The sequence below is a fragment of the Corvus cornix genome, chromosome 4 (assembly GCF_000738735.6).
Source record: "Corvus cornix cornix isolate S_Up_H32 chromosome 4, ASM73873v5, whole genome shotgun sequence".
Lineage (NCBI taxonomy): Eukaryota > Metazoa > Chordata > Aves > Passeriformes > Corvidae > Corvus > Corvus cornix.
In genome coordinates this window covers 14,116,781-14,134,725 of record NC_046334.1, presented here as the reverse complement: position 1 = coordinate 14,134,725, position 17,945 = coordinate 14,116,781, and the positions used below count along the sequence as shown (strand labels likewise).

Genomic DNA, 17,945 nt, shown 5'->3' with positions numbered 1-17,945 from the left:
GTACAAAGTAAAAGGCTCCCCGCTCCTTATTTTTTCCCTTTTTTTTTTTTTTGAGAGAGAGAAGTAATGCAAGGATTATTTAAAAATCAATGAAATTATTTAAAAATGCATACAACACTGCGTAACTCAGAGTATGGGTAACAAAATAGCAGAGTTTTCAGTGTTTTGGGTGTTCTTTGAAGTTAAGTATGTGGTGATCATGTCTGAGGGTCATTTCCCCATAGAGTGTCATTATCCATGACTAAGAAAAGGGAAGAAAAACAGCTGGTCACAGCAGTGTGGAGTTTCTGTTTGTCTTGCAGCAGCCCTTTCAGACGAGAACATCCCTGTTGGTTTGGGGTGCAGAACTGTGTGAGGAGACTTGGTGTTAGCACCCATGGTGTATTTGACAAAATGATGTGTTCCTTCAGGGACAGGCTAAGGGGGGCCACCACTAGTTTAGTGTGCCCTCACCCCAAATTACCAGGTGTGATCTGGACTGGGAGAGCAGGAAGCAAGGTGACAGGCTGAAGCAATGGGGCTGACGAGTCACTAGTCAGATGGTCTGTTTGCTTCTTGGAGATCTGTTGAAGAATAAAGCTTGCTCAGAGGAACTTGGGTGTGCCAGAGGCCTCTTGGTAGGGAGCAAACCACATACCTTACTGCAAACAATCAGTTCCTGATGGTGCATTTGTTTTGTTGACCTCTGAGGGCATCTGGAATTAAGACACAGAAACTACTTTTTGGAGAGGACAGTCTGTTTTTAGAAATGGCTTAACTAGCAGGGAAGCAGAAGGGCAGAAGAGAGGATTGCAGTTGTTGTAGTGCATAGTGATGTTATTCATGTGTCAGGATACCATTCCTTTAATTTTCTTCCTGTGTGTTCAAGTGTCAAGTTTCTGTTTGAGCTGTGGTTTGGTTTGAGAAGGGGAACTAATTAGTGGTAACTTCATAAGCAGACTTGTGGCAGAAGTCAGTGCTTGTGGGGGAAATGTCAGGCCAGACTTGCTTCTTCTCTGTGCTTAGCTTAACAGAGTGAGGAGCAGCATAGAGGGGAGCTGATGCAGGATGAAACATGAGAGGGAAGCTGTGATACAGTTTTGAAGAGCTGGGTTTCAGAATACAGATGGAAAAGAGCCAGTGGAGTGATCTGAAGAAGTGATGAGCAGTAAGAAAGTAAGCTAATCTCAGCAGCTGCATTTTCAATTGACTGAATGGTGTCACAGTGTGTCTCACCAAATTCTAAAGAGCTTGAGCTTTGCAGCTCAAGTTTTATGAATAGATAGAGGCTGTAGAGAGAAGGGAGAACAAGGCTCAACAAGTATCGAAGGTAGAAGGAAGCATTTGAAAAGACTGTGAGAGGACATGACACATTCTCCTCTGTGCTGAAGATCAACAAGAGACATCCCAAAGGAAAAATGAACTGGGGTTTGCCTGTGGTACAGCTGAGCTGCTGGCAGAACACTGGATTGATGTGTTAGAAATTGAAGGGTACAAGATTCAGTACAGAGAGCCTAGCTGGATACAGAGAGTGATTTAAGAGTTGCCAGTATAACTATAGTAGTAGTTGCCTTCCCTTTCATTCAGGTTGTCTTTACTGTGAGAATTATCCTATGGATTTCCTCTCCACACCCTGCCCCAAACCCTGTCCTCCTCTCACTGCCCCTCTGCCTTCCTCAAATGAAAGAAAGAAAAAGACCCACCCCAGTCTTTTAGCCCAAGCTCTAGAAAGCTGATTTTTCCAAAGTCACATTATCTTGTATGCTTGTCCTGGGGAAAAGATAGAATAGGTGAGGCAGCATTTTCAGAAAAATAAAGGTACTTTCAGCAAGCAAAAAGACACATAAGCCTTCATCTGGAACCAGTGCTTTCCTCAAAACACATGTACCAGCTGGGGAAAGTACCAGCTTGGAATTTAAATGTGTGTTTTCAGTGTTTGCTGTTCGGACAGGTGTGTATGTAGAGAAAACCAGGTATTACCATGATTGTTTCGGTTTTATTTGCTCATTGACCAATTACCAGTGCTTTTCAGACCAAACCGAAGAGTTTCTTGTGGCAGGTGTGAGCTACTTTGTTGTTTTGTGTAGTCCTGTTGTATAACTTATGAGTGGCATGGTTACTTTCTGATTGTTTTTGCTAAACAATCTGTTTATTCTGATAAATGTTTCTCTTCCAGCTGCTTGCAGACTTTGGAATAAGTGACATTCAGGAATAATAATCAACTGGACTTCTGAGGTTTTTTGGGGTTGTTTTTGCATACTTCTGCTTGCGTATGGTCAAAACATTTGGCACATATATAGTCTCAGTCTGTATATGTTATTGATGACCTTCCTGAAACTTTTTCCTCAATAACCACAGAAAACCCTCTACTTCCTGACAAGTAAGAGTCTCAAATTAAGCCAATATATGTAGTAATATTTTTCTAAGGAAATTTCAATATTAAAATTCATTTTGCAGTCAGTGTTTTACTTCCCTCTGAACAGGTCAGTGCATTGTTTTAGAAACCTACTCCAGCAGTCTGTGTGCTTTGCACAGTCACAGCAGCTGTTATCTAAAACACACATTAATTTGGAAGAATATCAGAAAAGTTGGACAGTAAATATGTATATGTCCTAAAATGGCCTGAATCATTGTCTCATTTTATAGTTATTTGTGGTGGGTTGGCCCTGGCTGGATGCCAGAGACCCACCAAAGCTGCTCTATCACTCCCCTCCTTAGCTGGAGAGTTTGTGGATTGAGATCAGGACAGGGAGACCAATTACAGGCAAAACAGACTTGACTGGGAGATATCAGTTTAATTTAATACCAGATTAGGGTAATGAGAAATAAAACCAAGTCTTAAACACACCTTTCTCCCTTCTTCCCTCAGTGGTGCAGGGGAATGAGGGTTACAGTCAGTTCGTCACATGATGCCTCTACTGCTACTTTGTCCTCAGGGGGAGGAATCCTGACACTCTTCCCCTGCTCCAGCATGAGGTCTCTCCCACTTGAGAGAGTCCTCCATGGGCTTATCCAATGTGAGTCCTTCACATGGGCTGCAGGGGCACAGCTGCCTCACCATGGTCTGCCCCATGGGCTGCAGGGGAATCTCGGCTCCAGCACCTGGAGCACCTCCTGCCCCTCCTTCTGCACTGGCCTGGGTGCAGAGCTGTTCCTCTCACATATTCTCACTCCACTCTTTGGCTGCAGTTGGCACTGTGTGGGTTCTCCCTCTTAAATGCATTATCCCAGAGGCTCCACCATGGTCACTGATCAGTGGCTGGTCCATCTTGGAGCTGGTTGGCACTGGCTTTGTGGGACATAGAAGAAGCTTCTATCACCTTCTCACAGAGGCCCCCTCTGTAGTCCCCCATCACCAAAACCTTGCTGTGCAAACCCAGTACGTGATTACAACTCCTATCTGCCAGGAAGAGCAAGTCTTTCTTCCATTCTCTTTACCAAAGGCTTTTTGCTGTCTCGTTTTAGACACGAAATCGTTTTGAAGGAACAAGGTCAGAGGTAGAGGAGCTCATGAACAAGATCAGAAGAAATCCTCAGGAGCACAAAAGAGCAAATCACTTCACGATGGAAGGCTACCTCTATGTACAGGAGAAAAGTAAGGTGTATTTTGCATTCCACAGTGCCCATATTGGGTGTGTCTATCATTCCCATGATACTGATTTTTGGGCACACAGGCAAGTCTTATCTCTACAGGCAACATGAAGGTGCAAAGAATTTACAGTTGATTAAAGACTCATCTGAGTAAATGTTTTAAGTCTCTAATAGCATTGTTACTGTGGCTCATAAAAAGAATAGGAAGCTGAAAAAGTGACAGTTTGTAGTGAAAGTGACTGAATTCTGGGAAGTTTTGTTTGACCAAAAAATGGATTTCATCTTATTTTTAATCCCTTACCAATGGTCTCTCCTAGAACTGTCAAAGATTTGTTGTCAGCCACCAACATGAGTTGTCAAATTAGCCTCAGAAAATTGGGCTAGATGAGTATAATGAAATTGAGTGTCATTTCCTTGATTCATTGATACACTTTCATTACCTAATTGTGATGATAGGGTCAAATAAAGCAGGCTATATGTTAGGTAGCTGGTGTTAAAATTCTTGCTGTGAAGGTGCATGTCACACAAATCACATCCTGTCAACACTTCAAACAATTATAAATCTTTCTCACACTAGTAAAAAAGCCAAACAAGATGCAGAGCTCTTGTTGCACAAGGAATGACAATTTATTGTAATTTATTATTTATTTTTTAACATTTTGCATAAATCATATTTTAAGATGTTTTCCCTTATAGAGTGAGAAGATTCATTTGCAGACTTATTTTTTTTGAGAAGTAAAGTAATAGAAGTGAGGAGATAGAAAGAGTCAGAATCCAAGTTTTAACAGTTAACATTATGGTGCAAATCTCAGCAATACTACATGCAGTAAGCTGAGCTCCAAAGTAAATGTATTCTGTATAGGGTATATCCTGATTAATGGGAGAGAATTCTGGTGGCAGAAGCTGTGATCAGACCTTAATCAATAGATTGTGTAGAAGTTGCAACAGAGGTGTGGTAATCTGTGGTTATTTAGCTTCAAGGTACCAGGTATAAATCTAGCTTTCTGTGTTCTGCTAAATAAAAGTTTCAAAGGGATATTTATAGGGAAAAATAATTTTGTCTGTAATAGTGAGACAAGGATACATTAATAATTCTTTCCATTTCTCCTTAAGTATAAGTGTGAAATACAACATGCATCAGTTTTTAGAATAGTAAGCACTGTTTAACATTTGTGTTATTTTGTATAATATTCTTAATTAATACCTTTGCTTTAAATACCTCATTATTAGGAATTAAGTAGGGCTCTTAAGTATCATTTTAGAAAGCAGGAGAAGAAAATGCAGAAACTGGAAAAAGTACATACTATTTATTGCTTTTGTGTTGTGTAGGGCCTGCTCCCTTTGGTTCCAGTTGGGTGAAGCACTATTGCATGTACAGGAAAGAGACAAAGAAGTTCTCCATGATCCCATTTGAGCACAGATCAGGAGGGAAAGTTGTACGTATATTTACATATTCTACTCTTACACTTGTCCTGTATCAAGATCCGAGAATGTTTCAAATAAGGTGTGTCAAGTGCTTTGCCTTTCTAGTCTCCTTGCCCCTTTTTTTGCCTTTCCTCTTGCAATTCAGTCTGCCATTTAAGGACATTAACCTGAAGTAGTGGATGGATTAATAGATAAGAATTCTCCAGACTTTTTTGTTACTTCCTTTTAGAAGACCAGAGGACCTGGCACAGATAACATGCAGTGTTTCACCATTTAGAATCTGGTTTATCCATGAGGCCTTTAACTTATTAAAGTATAAATCAGGAAAATAGAATGGACTTAGAAATTTCTTTCTTACGTGCTCCGGTTAGATTTTTCTTTTAGAGATATAAGTACTGGAAATGGGATTAGAAAAGTGCATTTTCATAAGAATATAATTTGTACTGATAACTGAATATAATTTCAGATATCTTTGATAGCATTTGAAATATTCAAGACCCAAGACTTTGTTTATCTTTCAATAGCTTTACTTCCTACTGAAATAGTTGGGAGTTGATGGCACTTGGTACCTTTACAGATGACACATTAAATGAATGTATTAATAGGGATAAAATGCATTTTGTTGCAAGGAAAAAGTAAATCTGAATCTGGAAACTAATGCTGGAGCCAGTATGCCTGTAAATGCAGCACCCTGCCCTGTCTTCAAATTGGTTAACGAAAATCATGTTGTTAGAATTTTATCAAGTTATTATATCCTGTTCGTTTCAGCAGAGGGGAGATGGCTTTCGTAATTTTGAGGACTCTGTATTTACAGATGTATTGAATTTGGAAGAATCTTTCAAAAGCTTTGGAAAACCTGATATACTGAAAATCAGTGGTATTTGGTTTCCTTAATCACTTCAGTACTTCTATTAATTTTTTATCCTAATTTAATTGTAATAAGCCATTTTATTTAGTATAGTATATAGTATGTGTCTGAGCATTCAGCATTCTAAAACACCTATGAAGCCATTTCTGCTGTATTAAAAGATCTTCCACTTGGAAACCCTTGTAGTTACTCCTTCAGTGACAGCCTTCTGTGTCTGGAGATGCTGAATAGGACAAGAAATAATTAAAATGTACAGTTAATCCTGAATTAAGCTGGTACAACTCATGCAGCCTTCACAGTGAGTTTGTGATTCCTGGGTAAAATGAAGTCCTGGTGTTGGTCTTAAAGGAAGGAAGAATTGGTTCTGTAAGACACGTTACAGATAGTAAAGAGCTCTTCCTTTGTTCTAGTTAGTGTAGCAATGGCCTTTACCACGGGAACCACTCTGGCTGACATAAAATGGGAAAGGTCTCTCTGTGTGTTTATATTGTAACAAGCGCAAAGTATTTTTGTTAGTTTAACTTACTGTGGTACTGAGTCATTCTGTAAAGTACCAGCTAAAATGGACTCAATATTTTTAGATTTATGTCCCATAAATGACTGTAGAATTTATGTGTTACTGTGTAGAAAAGTGAACTGCAAACATGGGCGAATTCTTTTGCAAGTGTCAGTTTTCAGTATCGCTTTTGCCATTACTTTAATATAAATTTACCTTACTTGGCTTGTACAGCTGGCTTACTGGAGCTTATAAAAACTTCTAAAAACTGGGTCAAGCTTATAAAAACTTTCTTTTCACAGGGTGATGCGGAACTCTTCGTCCTTACCTATTGTACCAAAAGAAATACAGATACAATAGACAGGCGATTCTGTTTTGACTTAGAAGCTTCAGACAGGTAAGCTTGTGAAGGACACTAGGAAGAGCTCTTTCTAACCAGTAGTTAAAACTACTGCAAAATTACTGTCGTGTTTTCTTCTGATTTCTTTGATCCTCAGTCAGATTTCCAGTGGGAAAGGGTCACTGGAGGAGCAGGCAAGCACTGCCATGGCTCACTGGGTTTTATCTCAGCTGTGCGCAGCAGAAGCAGGGAGGAACTAAACTGAAGTGTAGACATTGCCTGAGCTCCCATTAAAGAAAAGCACAGAAAAAGTTAAAAGGGGCTATTAAGAGTTGTTATCACAGTGAAGAAACATGGCTTGAATTGAAAAACATACAGCTGTTAGTGAAAGACTGATTGCAGTAATTATTCATGTAGTCATAACCACATTGTATCACAACCCTGCATTCCAAAATGAGGTGTTGCTGGGGAGATACGCTGGATTTTCAGATTGAAAATAAGGTTATTGGGATTTTGAGGCTTTTTGGGGCTGGTATAATCATGCACTGCATCTTGAATGTTGTTGCCATTGCCTTTTTGAAGCACCACTTGTTGCTCTATTTCTGAAGAAAAGAATTGCTAATTTTTTCAGCTAAAGGATCTCAAAGTATGATACTGGTTTTCAACAGCATTTTAGTCTTCCTTCATTTATGAAGGTGAGAGGATCCAACTTAATAGGGTACTCCAGATAAATATGGCTGTGCTAATGCTACATTCTTTTGATGCAGATTGTATTTGTGCAGAAATGGATCATGTCTAGAATTAAATGCTAGATATAAATTAGTAGATTGTTGCTGAGTTTTTGCACCCACCCCCTCTGAGCTGTTTTTAATCTAGTTGTTCACTCCTTAATTATACCAATTAACTACATGCTAATTTATCATATAGTAGTAGGTCTTCAAGTTTTATAGGCTTGTAATCTTTTTTTCATCAGATTCTTAGTGCTTTTCACTTCAAAAGCAGCACGGGTCAGTGCTGTCAGGCTCCGCTGTCCCTTGAATGCTAATGGTATGCAGATATGTCTGTGATAAGGATCACGTGATCAAACTTTGATCAGAGGCTATGCCAAGCTCCTGTGGCCAGTCAGACTGGCCTGAGGCATGTTCTTCCTACAACAGCCAATGGGTAAAGGCATGTGAAACTTCAACTGCATCAGAAAACTTCTAGCCCACATGGCAGATGACAAGAGATGCTCATTTACAGCTCAGGTGATGTTTGTCATCACTCTACAGCATGGTTTGAACTTGAATTTTTGAGTTGAAGAGGATGTGGTTTAACTATTCTAACACTGCATCCCAACAGTACAAAAAGGAGTGGAGATTTATACTCCAGACCTCAACTCCTCTGGTGTCAGTGTGTTGGTCAGTAGGGATAAGAGATTTCAAACTGAATCTGGTAAAGTTTCTAAAAAGTAGCGTGAGAAATGTCAGTCTGTGCCCCTCTGTGTGTCATCTGCTCAGTGGGGTATCTGGAGTTTATACAGAGATGGATAGAGAGCAGTGTTTCCTTGATCCTGCAAAACACTTTTTCATTCTCTTCTCTGGTGAAAGTGGGAAAAAATCTAGTTCATCTTTTTGTCTTGATATAATAGACACAACTGGTCCACTGTGACCTTGATATCAGACATTTTTCTTTTAATAATATGTGTGTGCAGTACTGAGATGTTCCCATGGAGATTAGGTCTGTGCTGCAGGCCATTAGCTTGTTTCCTTGGTATCAGTTCAGGGCACACTTATCCCTCAGCTTGTCCAAGTTAAAAAATAAAACAGGGATTGACAGCTGGGCATGGGGCTTTCTTTGGTACTGTGCTTTGGAAGGAGGCAAGGTCATAAAATTTTAGGGAAGACTTTTAAGTAGCAAACATTCAGCCTTGTGTGTGACTTAAGCATAATTTGGAGCTTGCTGAAAATTTGCATATTTTTCTTTGAAAAGGAAAGCTGAGATGGTTATGTCTTCTTTAAATTCTGATACACTTACAGCTCTGAGGGTTCTAAGATTCTGGCTAAATCTCTGGGAAGTGATGCTTTTTTCTGTTTCTAGTACTCCATCATGTTTAGTTGAAGTAAATGGTAATTTATCATTTTTAGTGGTAAATGTAGAGAAATTTAAATTGTAAGGAAATAGCAGAGTCTTCTAGGGTAGGAAAAAGTTACTTTATTTATAAAAAAAGCATTATCTTTCTGAAATACTACCTAGATTTTAATTTTTTCCAATGCAGGACAAGGAGGGAAGGTTTCATTTCCTTTGACTTTATTTTGAAGACAAATAAATGGTATTTCATGCAGCATGTACTGAGTTTGATGTATTGCTTCCAGGTGATACTCTGATACCTTTACAATTGCAATTTAGTGAAAAGAGCTAAATGGTTTGGTTTTCATTTTTTACCAAATTAAGATAGTTATTTTCATAAGGTGTTTACTTGCAAGCTATGATCATTGTTGCTGCTTTAAAGATGAAGATTATATATAGAGTTAACAAATGCCATTTTTCATCTAACAGCAATGCAAATCCAAGTTTTACAATTCACAAAACTCAGTAACTCCAGCAAGTGTTGGAATCAGCAAGTCATCAACAATGAGCTATTTCAAATAAATAGTTTGCAGATTACATTCACTTTCTTTTCTCCTCCCTGTTCTCCCTATTGCTCACTGCATGGATCACTTCTATACCTTTTATTTTCAAGCTCAGCAGTGTTCAGTTATTAAGCAAAAAAAAATGAAGCCTGCCTTTTAGGACCATGGGCTTTGCTTGTAGTTGGAAATAGAATTTGACAAGAATTTTTTAGTTTCTGGTGAATGCAGTCGCTTTATGTTGTTGGTGCATTTGCAGGCCTGGAGTTCCTGTGACCATGCAGGCATTTTCTGAGGAAGACAGGAAGCTGTGGATGGAAGCCTTGGATGGAAAAGAAGCTGTAAGCATAATTTTAAAAATATTGTTTTATGGTGTACTGGAGAATTCTCTCACCCCCCTACGCTCTGATCCCATTTATACTTTAATAAATGGGGATTATGTAGTTTGAAAAATAATAGATTCAGTGAATAAAGGATAAAAGTGAAATAAAACTCAAGAGAGATGAGTAACTTGGTAAAGCTCAGTGTAGATAACTGCTAATGCTGATATGAGAATTTTTCATTGTAATGACAGCATCGATTTTTATAAATGGTTTCCCATCCCAGTGATAATATTGGTGCTGTAGAAAATGTCTAGTATAAGCATGTTCACTTAGTCTTATGCTGACATGCTGCATTCCAGTGGCAAAACTTGCATGAGTGAGTTACATGGTATTATTATTATTTTTTTTAAACCAGATCAGAAAAGTCCTTGTCAATGGGACTGAGGTTGTACATGAATTTGCTTAATTTCTGCCTCCCATCAGGAAATGGGTGTGAAATGTTGAATTGAAACACACTATTTATTCTTATAATGATAAATATATTGGTCTTGTGGGCCAGAAATAATGGGGTGTTCTAGACAGTGACACAGTCACGTGTCTGCCCCAGCAGTTGTAGGTTTGATTGACCTCATTGTTACACTCATCTGGTTTCATTTGCAGAGGTGTTTATTACCATGGCATGTTGGCTGAGCTGGACTCCCCAGTAAGTTTACAACTTCTGGGAATGCCAAACTGGGACGTAAGTCCCAGGACTTATCAAATTCTTAACAATTTGAGTGAGCTTGACGCTATGAGGGAAGTTAACCTGTGGAGAAACATAGTAACATGGACCACATAAATCACAGTGAATTTCAGTGGCTGTAGCTAACATTGTTCTGAGGGGGCACAGACCTCTGGTCTTGCTGTTAGAGCTGCTGGTGGTGGTGATGTTCTAGCTGTAAACAACTGTATTTGTGCCTACTGAGCATTAAGATTGAGGGTGTCTTTTTTTCTGGTTTCATGGAAGTCTTTAAAATAATTTATGTCTTTTTTACTCTTTTTGTGTTAGCTGTTCATCAACTTGAATAGAGCGAATGCAAAACGAGAGGGAAGTAAGTATTTGAATTAGCATTAAGGCTGATTTTGTTAATATTTTACAATTGAGAAAGGCAAAGGTAATTTCTTTTTTTTTTTTTTTTTGTTTTCCTGTGGATCCAGCTTAATTATTTTACATTTAAGTCTTGAGTTTTGAATATAACTTGTGGATTTTGTAATTAGTGGGTTTAACTCAGTAACTCAGTACATACGTAAGAATTGTAGGACTGGACATAAGCTGGAGAAATAGTCTAATTGTTTTTGTCAATTTACTTCATGCCTGAAATTGATTCAAGAGTGAATTTGTATGTAAATGCATCACAATTTCTTAATCCAGATTGTGTGTACATTTCTGTTAGTCTGTGTAAGTACGGTTTTAAAAGCAGTTGCAGTTGAATGTTAAGATCAGCAAAAAAGCTGAACGTGTGCATTTAAAATATAAATCAAGATATGGAAGTAGAAGAGATGGCTTTCTTTAGATAACATTAGCTTTCTTCTGTTAGCAAAGTATGAGAGTGAAAACAGGTATCCTTCTTTGATTATGGGGCAATTTCTGCCTGCTTTTTTAAGAACTTGAAATTGCTGATTAAAGCTGGATCCTGGTGTTATTAATAGAAATTTTTCCACAGATTTTTTTCTTTTCATGGTGCAAGACCAGGTCCTCAGGAGCAAGAAGGCCGGATGTTTGGGGGGAGGGGAGTTTTGCAATATAAGCTTTTAAATGAAGTTTTGATGTGAAGAAAAAGAGTAAGATAGAAACAACAAAGGAATGCTGGAGCTCAGCTGTTGTCCTGTTCATGCATCTGCTTTCATGTAGTCAGATCATTAACTGCTGTGAAATGATATACATGTGTCCTGTATCTTTAGTGTGGGAATTTCTTTGGCTGAGGGTAGGACTCAGTAAAAGCCCTGCTGTTGATGATTATGTTTTTTCATCATAAGTACTTCCTTGTCCCATTTGGTGAACTCTCTCAGATGTTGTCGATGTTGCAGTAAGTACTGTTAAATTCCATCTTGCATCTGCTAACATGTGTAACTAATCAGAGATCCCATTCTTCAAAGGATGCTGCTGTGAACAGATTCACTGAAGCCACTATCACCAGAACAAGCCTTTGCTTGGGCTAGGCACGGTTGTGAAGGAGAAAAGCAGAATTTCTCTATAAAAAGTGATGTATTCTACCAATTTCAGAATATTTACAGTTTTGCCTCAAAAGTTCTAGCTTTATGATCGAGTCCAGCCTTATTTTCGGTGAAAGACATAATTGTAATGGTGCTTTAAAACTGTTCAACCTTTTTTTTTTTCTTGTAGGTGCACAATTGGATAAGATAGGGTTCACCATCATCAAAAAGTGCATCAGTGCTGTTGAAACACGAGGTAATGATCAACCCAACCTGTTTGTGAAGAGGGTGAAGCAGCTGGTCTGCTCTGTGAAGAAGGCCTCTATGATAAAGTCTCCTGTAGGTCTCTGGAAAAGACTTTACCATGGCAGACATTTCACTGATAAACTGACCAGAACAGGAGTCTGTCCAGTCCCATCCTTTTATGTATGGCTTTCTCGCAAGAAATGTGTTTGCCAGAAGTGCTCACAAGTAGGAAATAGCACCTCTCTTGACAAAGGGAGCCAATGTTTGTGCACAGCAGCTAAGAGAAACCTGTGTTTTGAAGGCAGTGCCTGTACCTTTGCTTTGCTGTGGGAACAGAGTAATTTATTTTAGTGTTTCATTTCTGTTCAGTCTCTTAAGACAGAAGAACAGGAGCTGAGCAGGCAAGTGATTAACAAAACATGTTGAAGTACTTTTCGTGGAGTTAGTATCACACCAGGAGCAAAGAATCTGTTGGGATTTATTGTTGCATATACTCATTGCTGTAGTTCCAGAACTGGAGATGGAGGAGAGGTCACTGTGCAACAGTATTCAAGAGGTATTTGGGATTGATTTTGGGGACGCTCTGCTGAAGTGTGTGGTGACCAGTCACTCTGAGACTCACTGCATTTTATATGGCATGGTGTGGAGAACCAGCTTGTTTGGTTGTGGTCTTTAAAAAAAGAGGTGAAGGTGTGAAAGTTGGTACTTGGTTACAGTCTATGTCTCAGTTTGTTAAAAGAGATGTTGTAATTTCTTTGTTTGCATTTTGGTTTCCTCCTAAATTGTTGGCTTTCCTTCCAACTCCTAAAGGGGACGCTTAGAATTTTTCATGAATTGAATCCTTTTTTCCTAGGGGTCTGGCACAGCACAAGGCAGAATACTTAAATCTCTGCGTATCACAGTCCAGCTTAAGTGAGATGAACAGAGGAGCAGGTTCATGCTTGCTGTCAGTGCAGCATTTTACTGAAAAAGTGTCTTCCATGTATACACTTACTGTACAATATTACTAGGAACACAAGCAGCCTTCGTGATACTTAGAATTTTGCATTTAAACAGCAAGAAGTATGTAACGTGTATTTTTTTTTTTTTTGTTAAAGCTTTTTGTATCAGTCCTGTCTGCTGCATTAAAGATGTTATTCCAGATTAGGCCATATTCTATCTGGTGTTATTTTTGTTCATTCTGTTCTTTTGAATATTTTTCAGATAAGTTTGCCTGTCTCATCACTTTAAAATTTCAGTTACCAGCATTTACACTCTGAATATTTCATCTGGGAAACATTGCAGATAAAGCTGGCATCCTACAGATAAGTTGTCTTCACTGCAAAACCCTGTCTCAGTGTAGTCTGGATCTTCTCTTTGCAGTGAATGAGGCAGATTTAATGAAAAGGGTACATGTGCTCATGTAATGAAAGGTAGTTTTGGCCTACGGTACAGTGACTGACTACCTTACAATACCTCATGAATCCTCCTTACTGTAAGCAGTGTGGAGTATACTATATTTTGGTTTATTATTTTTAAGTGTGTTCAAATAGTTTTCTTCAAGTAGTGGGTTGGCTATTTTTTTTTCTTTTCTGACACCCTGCAAGAAAAGTGAAACAAAAACACAGCTGTGGAAAAATGTGAACATTTTCTTCATGAAGTGGCTATTTGGGAAAATGTTTTTTGTTGTTTTTTGGGGGGTTTTTTCTCCTCAGGGCTGTGGGTGGATAGGTTAAACTGAGTGGAGGTTTAAGTTCACTCTGTCCTTTATGCCTTGATTTAGGGGCGTGTAAGAAGGTGCAAAATACTTGTGTAACTCTCTTGTTCAAGACAAATGATGAGATTTCATGGGTTAGCAGGACATCTCCCCATGGTGGGATCTGCCCTGAAACATACTTGGGAGAGGGTTAAAGTTCCCAAAATCTTTGGAGATTTTGCAGCTTTGCTGTCCCTTGTACACAGCCTTTGTAAGATGTACAGTTAATAGAGTGCTTTGTGGTAATTACGGCCAACGGAAAAGACTTGTGTCTATTAATTTTGTTTTGGAGAGTATTCAAGAAAGAAAATAAATCAGTGTTCGATGAATATTTCTTTTCTTGGGGTTCCAAGAATATACTGAGGTGAGATACTACCTTCCAGGAACTCAACAATCCATTTAGCTCAGTTTCAATCCAATTGATTTGTCCAGTACATTTCAAGCAGTCGTTGATTTTCTGTTTACTGATTCTTAATTTAACATCAACTGCATTTAAAAAACAAAACAAACCAAACCAAGTAAACCACTCCAAAACAAAACAAGAAAACCCCTAAAGGACCTTCTGCTGATGTCTGTTGAGCTAAACAAATGGAGGCTGGGAGAGCATTCAGTTGCTTGTCTCAAAAGAGTTTGGACAAATAGTTGTATGATGAAGAAAATCCATCTCTCAAGCTGCAGAATTTTCTACCTGTGCTTTTTCTTGAAAACAGTTTTTACTTGGTTATTTTACTTCAATGATAACACATCAAAAGCAAGTTATATTCAGCAGCAGAAAACAGGACAGATGCTTCTTCAGAGACGGTGCTTGTGTGCCATGTTTTTATCTCTTTTAATCATAATGGGTGTGAGGTTGGCGTGGGTGGAAAGAGAGGACAGTCTAGTGTGGGTGGAAACTGAGAATAGTCTTGTCATGTCACAGCAGAAGTAGTCTGGTATTCAGAGAGAGAAGAGCATAACAGAGATATCGAACATAAACTTGTCAATGGCTGGATAATTTTTTTCTCAGTTATGTTCCCTTTTATAAAGCCAAAAAGGGAATTATTTGCTTTGAATGAATAGAAGCACAAAAATCGGTGTCTTGGTTAAAATGCATGTGAGCTTCTGATTCAGCATTGCCTTCCAAGAGATTGGCTGTGCTTTACCTGGTCGGAGGTGCTGAGGTATCAGGATATGCACCCCATCTCTTGCATACTAAGTACCTTGCTGGTTGGATGTGCACCTGTGTTTTGTCTTGGAGAGAGCATTTGGGGATTCTGTTCGGAGTATTTAATTTATTATTCTCTACTGAGAATAACAGAATGGGGTAGATGTTTATAGAAACAACCAAGAGCTGTTTGCTCCACTAGTAAAGGCTCTGTGCACGTTTTTGTGTGCAAGTAGTTGGTTGTACCTTCTGAGGGGACGTGATGGGTGAAGTGTTTGCCGAAGCAGTGTTTGTCTCGAGTTCAGAACTACCGGAGTTGCCAATCTGAGCTGCAGAGAGAGATGGCAGCATTGAGCTGCGTGTCCAGGCCGTCTGCTCCTCAGGCAGATAGTACCTCGTGAGGAGGGAGTAGAAAACCTTTGCAAGTGACAAAAACCCCTCTGTCGTTACCTTGAATTTAGAGTGTCACTTGTTTGGCAGTTTCTGTGCCATGGATTTTGGTATAAAAAGTTGTATTTGCAGCTATATTGCAAGTCTGTGTCAGCCTCGTGCACAGTGCCGGTCGCAGAGTAAACTTGCCTACTATGTACCTTGCTTACAATAGTATAAATTACTATCTTGCTTACAATACCTTACATTTCTAAGCATGTTTAACAAACTGTGTACCTGTGCCAAATTCTGGTATCAGGCAGCCAAACATCTTGAGATAATGTAAATATGAAGGAAGTTGTGCTGTGGGGCTTTACTGCTCCAGGTTACCAGTAGTGGTTGAGCCAGCAGACAGAGCGTCTGAACCCTTCAGCATTTCAGTCAGCGGTGAGCTATTCCTTGCAATGAGTCATCCTGTCAATTGTGTTCTGTAAATGCCAAGCGTTATCAGTGCTGGGTGTGCTGAAGATCTGAAATGTGCAGATTAAATCAGAAATAGGACTGTTTCAAACTAGGTTTGTATATTTTAAATAAAACATCATTTGCAAGTATGTTTAAAGGTATCATCTAAAACTATGTTGAAATATTAATGCCTCTTTGCGCTCCTTGATGTCTGCTAGCAATTAGCTGTGCTTTTTTTGGGTTGATGAATTTGAAACCGATCAATTATCTGATAATCTCTATCACAGACTCATGATTATTGCTGGAGGATTGTCATGGTTTCAATGCTGCCATTTTTCAGAGACTCCTGCATTATCCTGTCAGTTTTAATACTGAGCAATAGGTTTTGTGGTTTGACCTCGATTATTTCTAAGCCCGTAAATGTATGTTTGGGGTCAGCATGGTTGGTTCCCCCCAGTTTTAATGTTAGATGCACAGGAGGTCACAAATCAACTTCTGAGATGAGCAAAAGCTGAGTGTGACAGTATTTCTTACAGCTTTTTAGCATCTTGCATATGATGCAGAAGGCTTGTTCTGTGGTACTAAAAGTAGTAGAAGACATTGCATAAAAAAAGTGTGATGCATTTTGGCAAAGCTTGGTGTTAGTTTGGTACCAGAATTTTCCTGGACACCTCTGAGAAGTTTGAAGCAAAAAGTATTTGCTGCTCTCAGGACAGATTTGTAGTGCATTCTTGTTTGGAGTGTATCAAGGACTATATTGTTGAGGTTTTTTTTAGTGTCTCCAAGTGGTGCATAGCATGCTATCATACTTGCTCTAGGTATCATTGGAAAACTTATTTGGTTGTGTTGATAACTTCATATTTTGAGAAGAATAGTGTTGTGGCCACATAGCTGGGTTTTTCTTCAGTTCATTCTTTTGTGCACAGCTGAACTGTGAGGATACTCCAGAGTTGTGTGTTTTGATGAGCACAGATAAAATAGAGGAGATCTGGCTTATTCTGTTAATTTGAGCCAGCTCTGAACCTGGCATCCAGCTTAAGACTCGGCACCATTCCAGTGGTGCCTGCAACCTCGGGAGGAAAAAGGGCTGGTTCTGCCTAGATGGAGCAACCGAGGGAAGGAGCAGCTGCAGCTGTAGCCTGTCAGCTCCCTGCTGGGGCAGAGGAAGAGGTGCTGACAGGGAGGACTTCAGCAGGCTCAATGATCTGGGATGGCCGAGGAGGCTGCAGACTGTGTGAGAAGAGAGAAAAGATGTAGCAAGTCTAGGCAAGAGGAGGAGGTAGAAAATGCCAAGTTCTCTCTACCATATTGAGAATTATTGCTGTGTATTATGGCTCTGTCTGACAGTAATTCATTAAAAGGCTAATGATTTTTACATACTTCATCTAATATTTATTTGGGAAGAAACTTTTTCTCATATGACTGGCTTTAGTTTTCCTTCCCTGGGTTGGAACAGCTTGGTATTGAAGCTGGGAATTCTCCACAATTCTTCCTTTGTTGAAGGATATTTTGAATAAGAATACCACATAATCTGTTATTTGAAAAGATTTCCTTGGAGTAGAAACACAGGTATTTCGTGGCATTTCTACTCTTCCAGGCCTGTGTGATTATGAAGGTAGATTGTGTTTGTAGATGGCTGCTTTTTGTGAGGCCTCTCAAACATCTGTGTAGTGTAGTATTTTACCTCCCACTATATGGGCTCTGAAACAATGCAGCAGACAAAGAGGTACCTTATTTTGCCCTCTTTCTTCCCTGCCCCTTCTCTCCCTCCCATTTTTATTCAATTTATATTCACAATTTTACTTCCCTGGGGATAGAACTGGGTAATGTAAAGGAAAGCAAAAACAGGGGAAGAAAAAGGGTAGAGAAGTGAATCTGTGTGATACAATGGAAGGGCACAGAGGAATGCCAGGAGAGTGGTCCAGTGTCCATAAAGAATGGGAGTAGGGGACTGAAAATACTGCGCTGGTTATGGCTCCTCTGTTCATCCCAAGCAAAACTGTTCAGTAGCTTTTGGTGGTGCCTCTGGATGTAACTCCTCTGTGGACCACAGTGGGTTGGAATGAGGCCTTGTATCTTAAATGGAAAGCATTTATAAACTTGAAAAAGTACTGGTTTTGAGGACTGGAAATAAGCTTAAGTTTTTCTTCATCCAAAGTTTTTTA

The 17,945-nt window shown here is 39.2% G+C and overlaps 1 protein-coding gene across 2 annotated transcripts in view; it reads left to right on the top strand.

Annotated features, from left to right (window-relative positions):
- Positions 1–17,945, top strand: part of ARHGAP10 (Rho GTPase activating protein 10) — a 144,744-nt gene that overhangs the window by 62,124 nt on the left and 64,675 nt on the right. For both annotated transcript variants that reach the window (XM_039550703.1, XM_039550702.1), the window contains 6 exons: positions 3,445–3,574; positions 4,900–5,006; positions 6,662–6,756; positions 9,568–9,649; positions 10,680–10,722; positions 12,015–12,080. In XM_039550703.1, the coding sequence (XP_039406637.1) occupies positions 3,445–3,574; positions 4,900–5,006; positions 6,662–6,756; positions 9,568–9,649; positions 10,680–10,722; positions 12,015–12,080 (523 nt within the window). The remainder of the gene's footprint in view (positions 1–3,444; positions 3,575–4,899; positions 5,007–6,661; positions 6,757–9,567; positions 9,650–10,679; positions 10,723–12,014; positions 12,081–17,945) is intronic.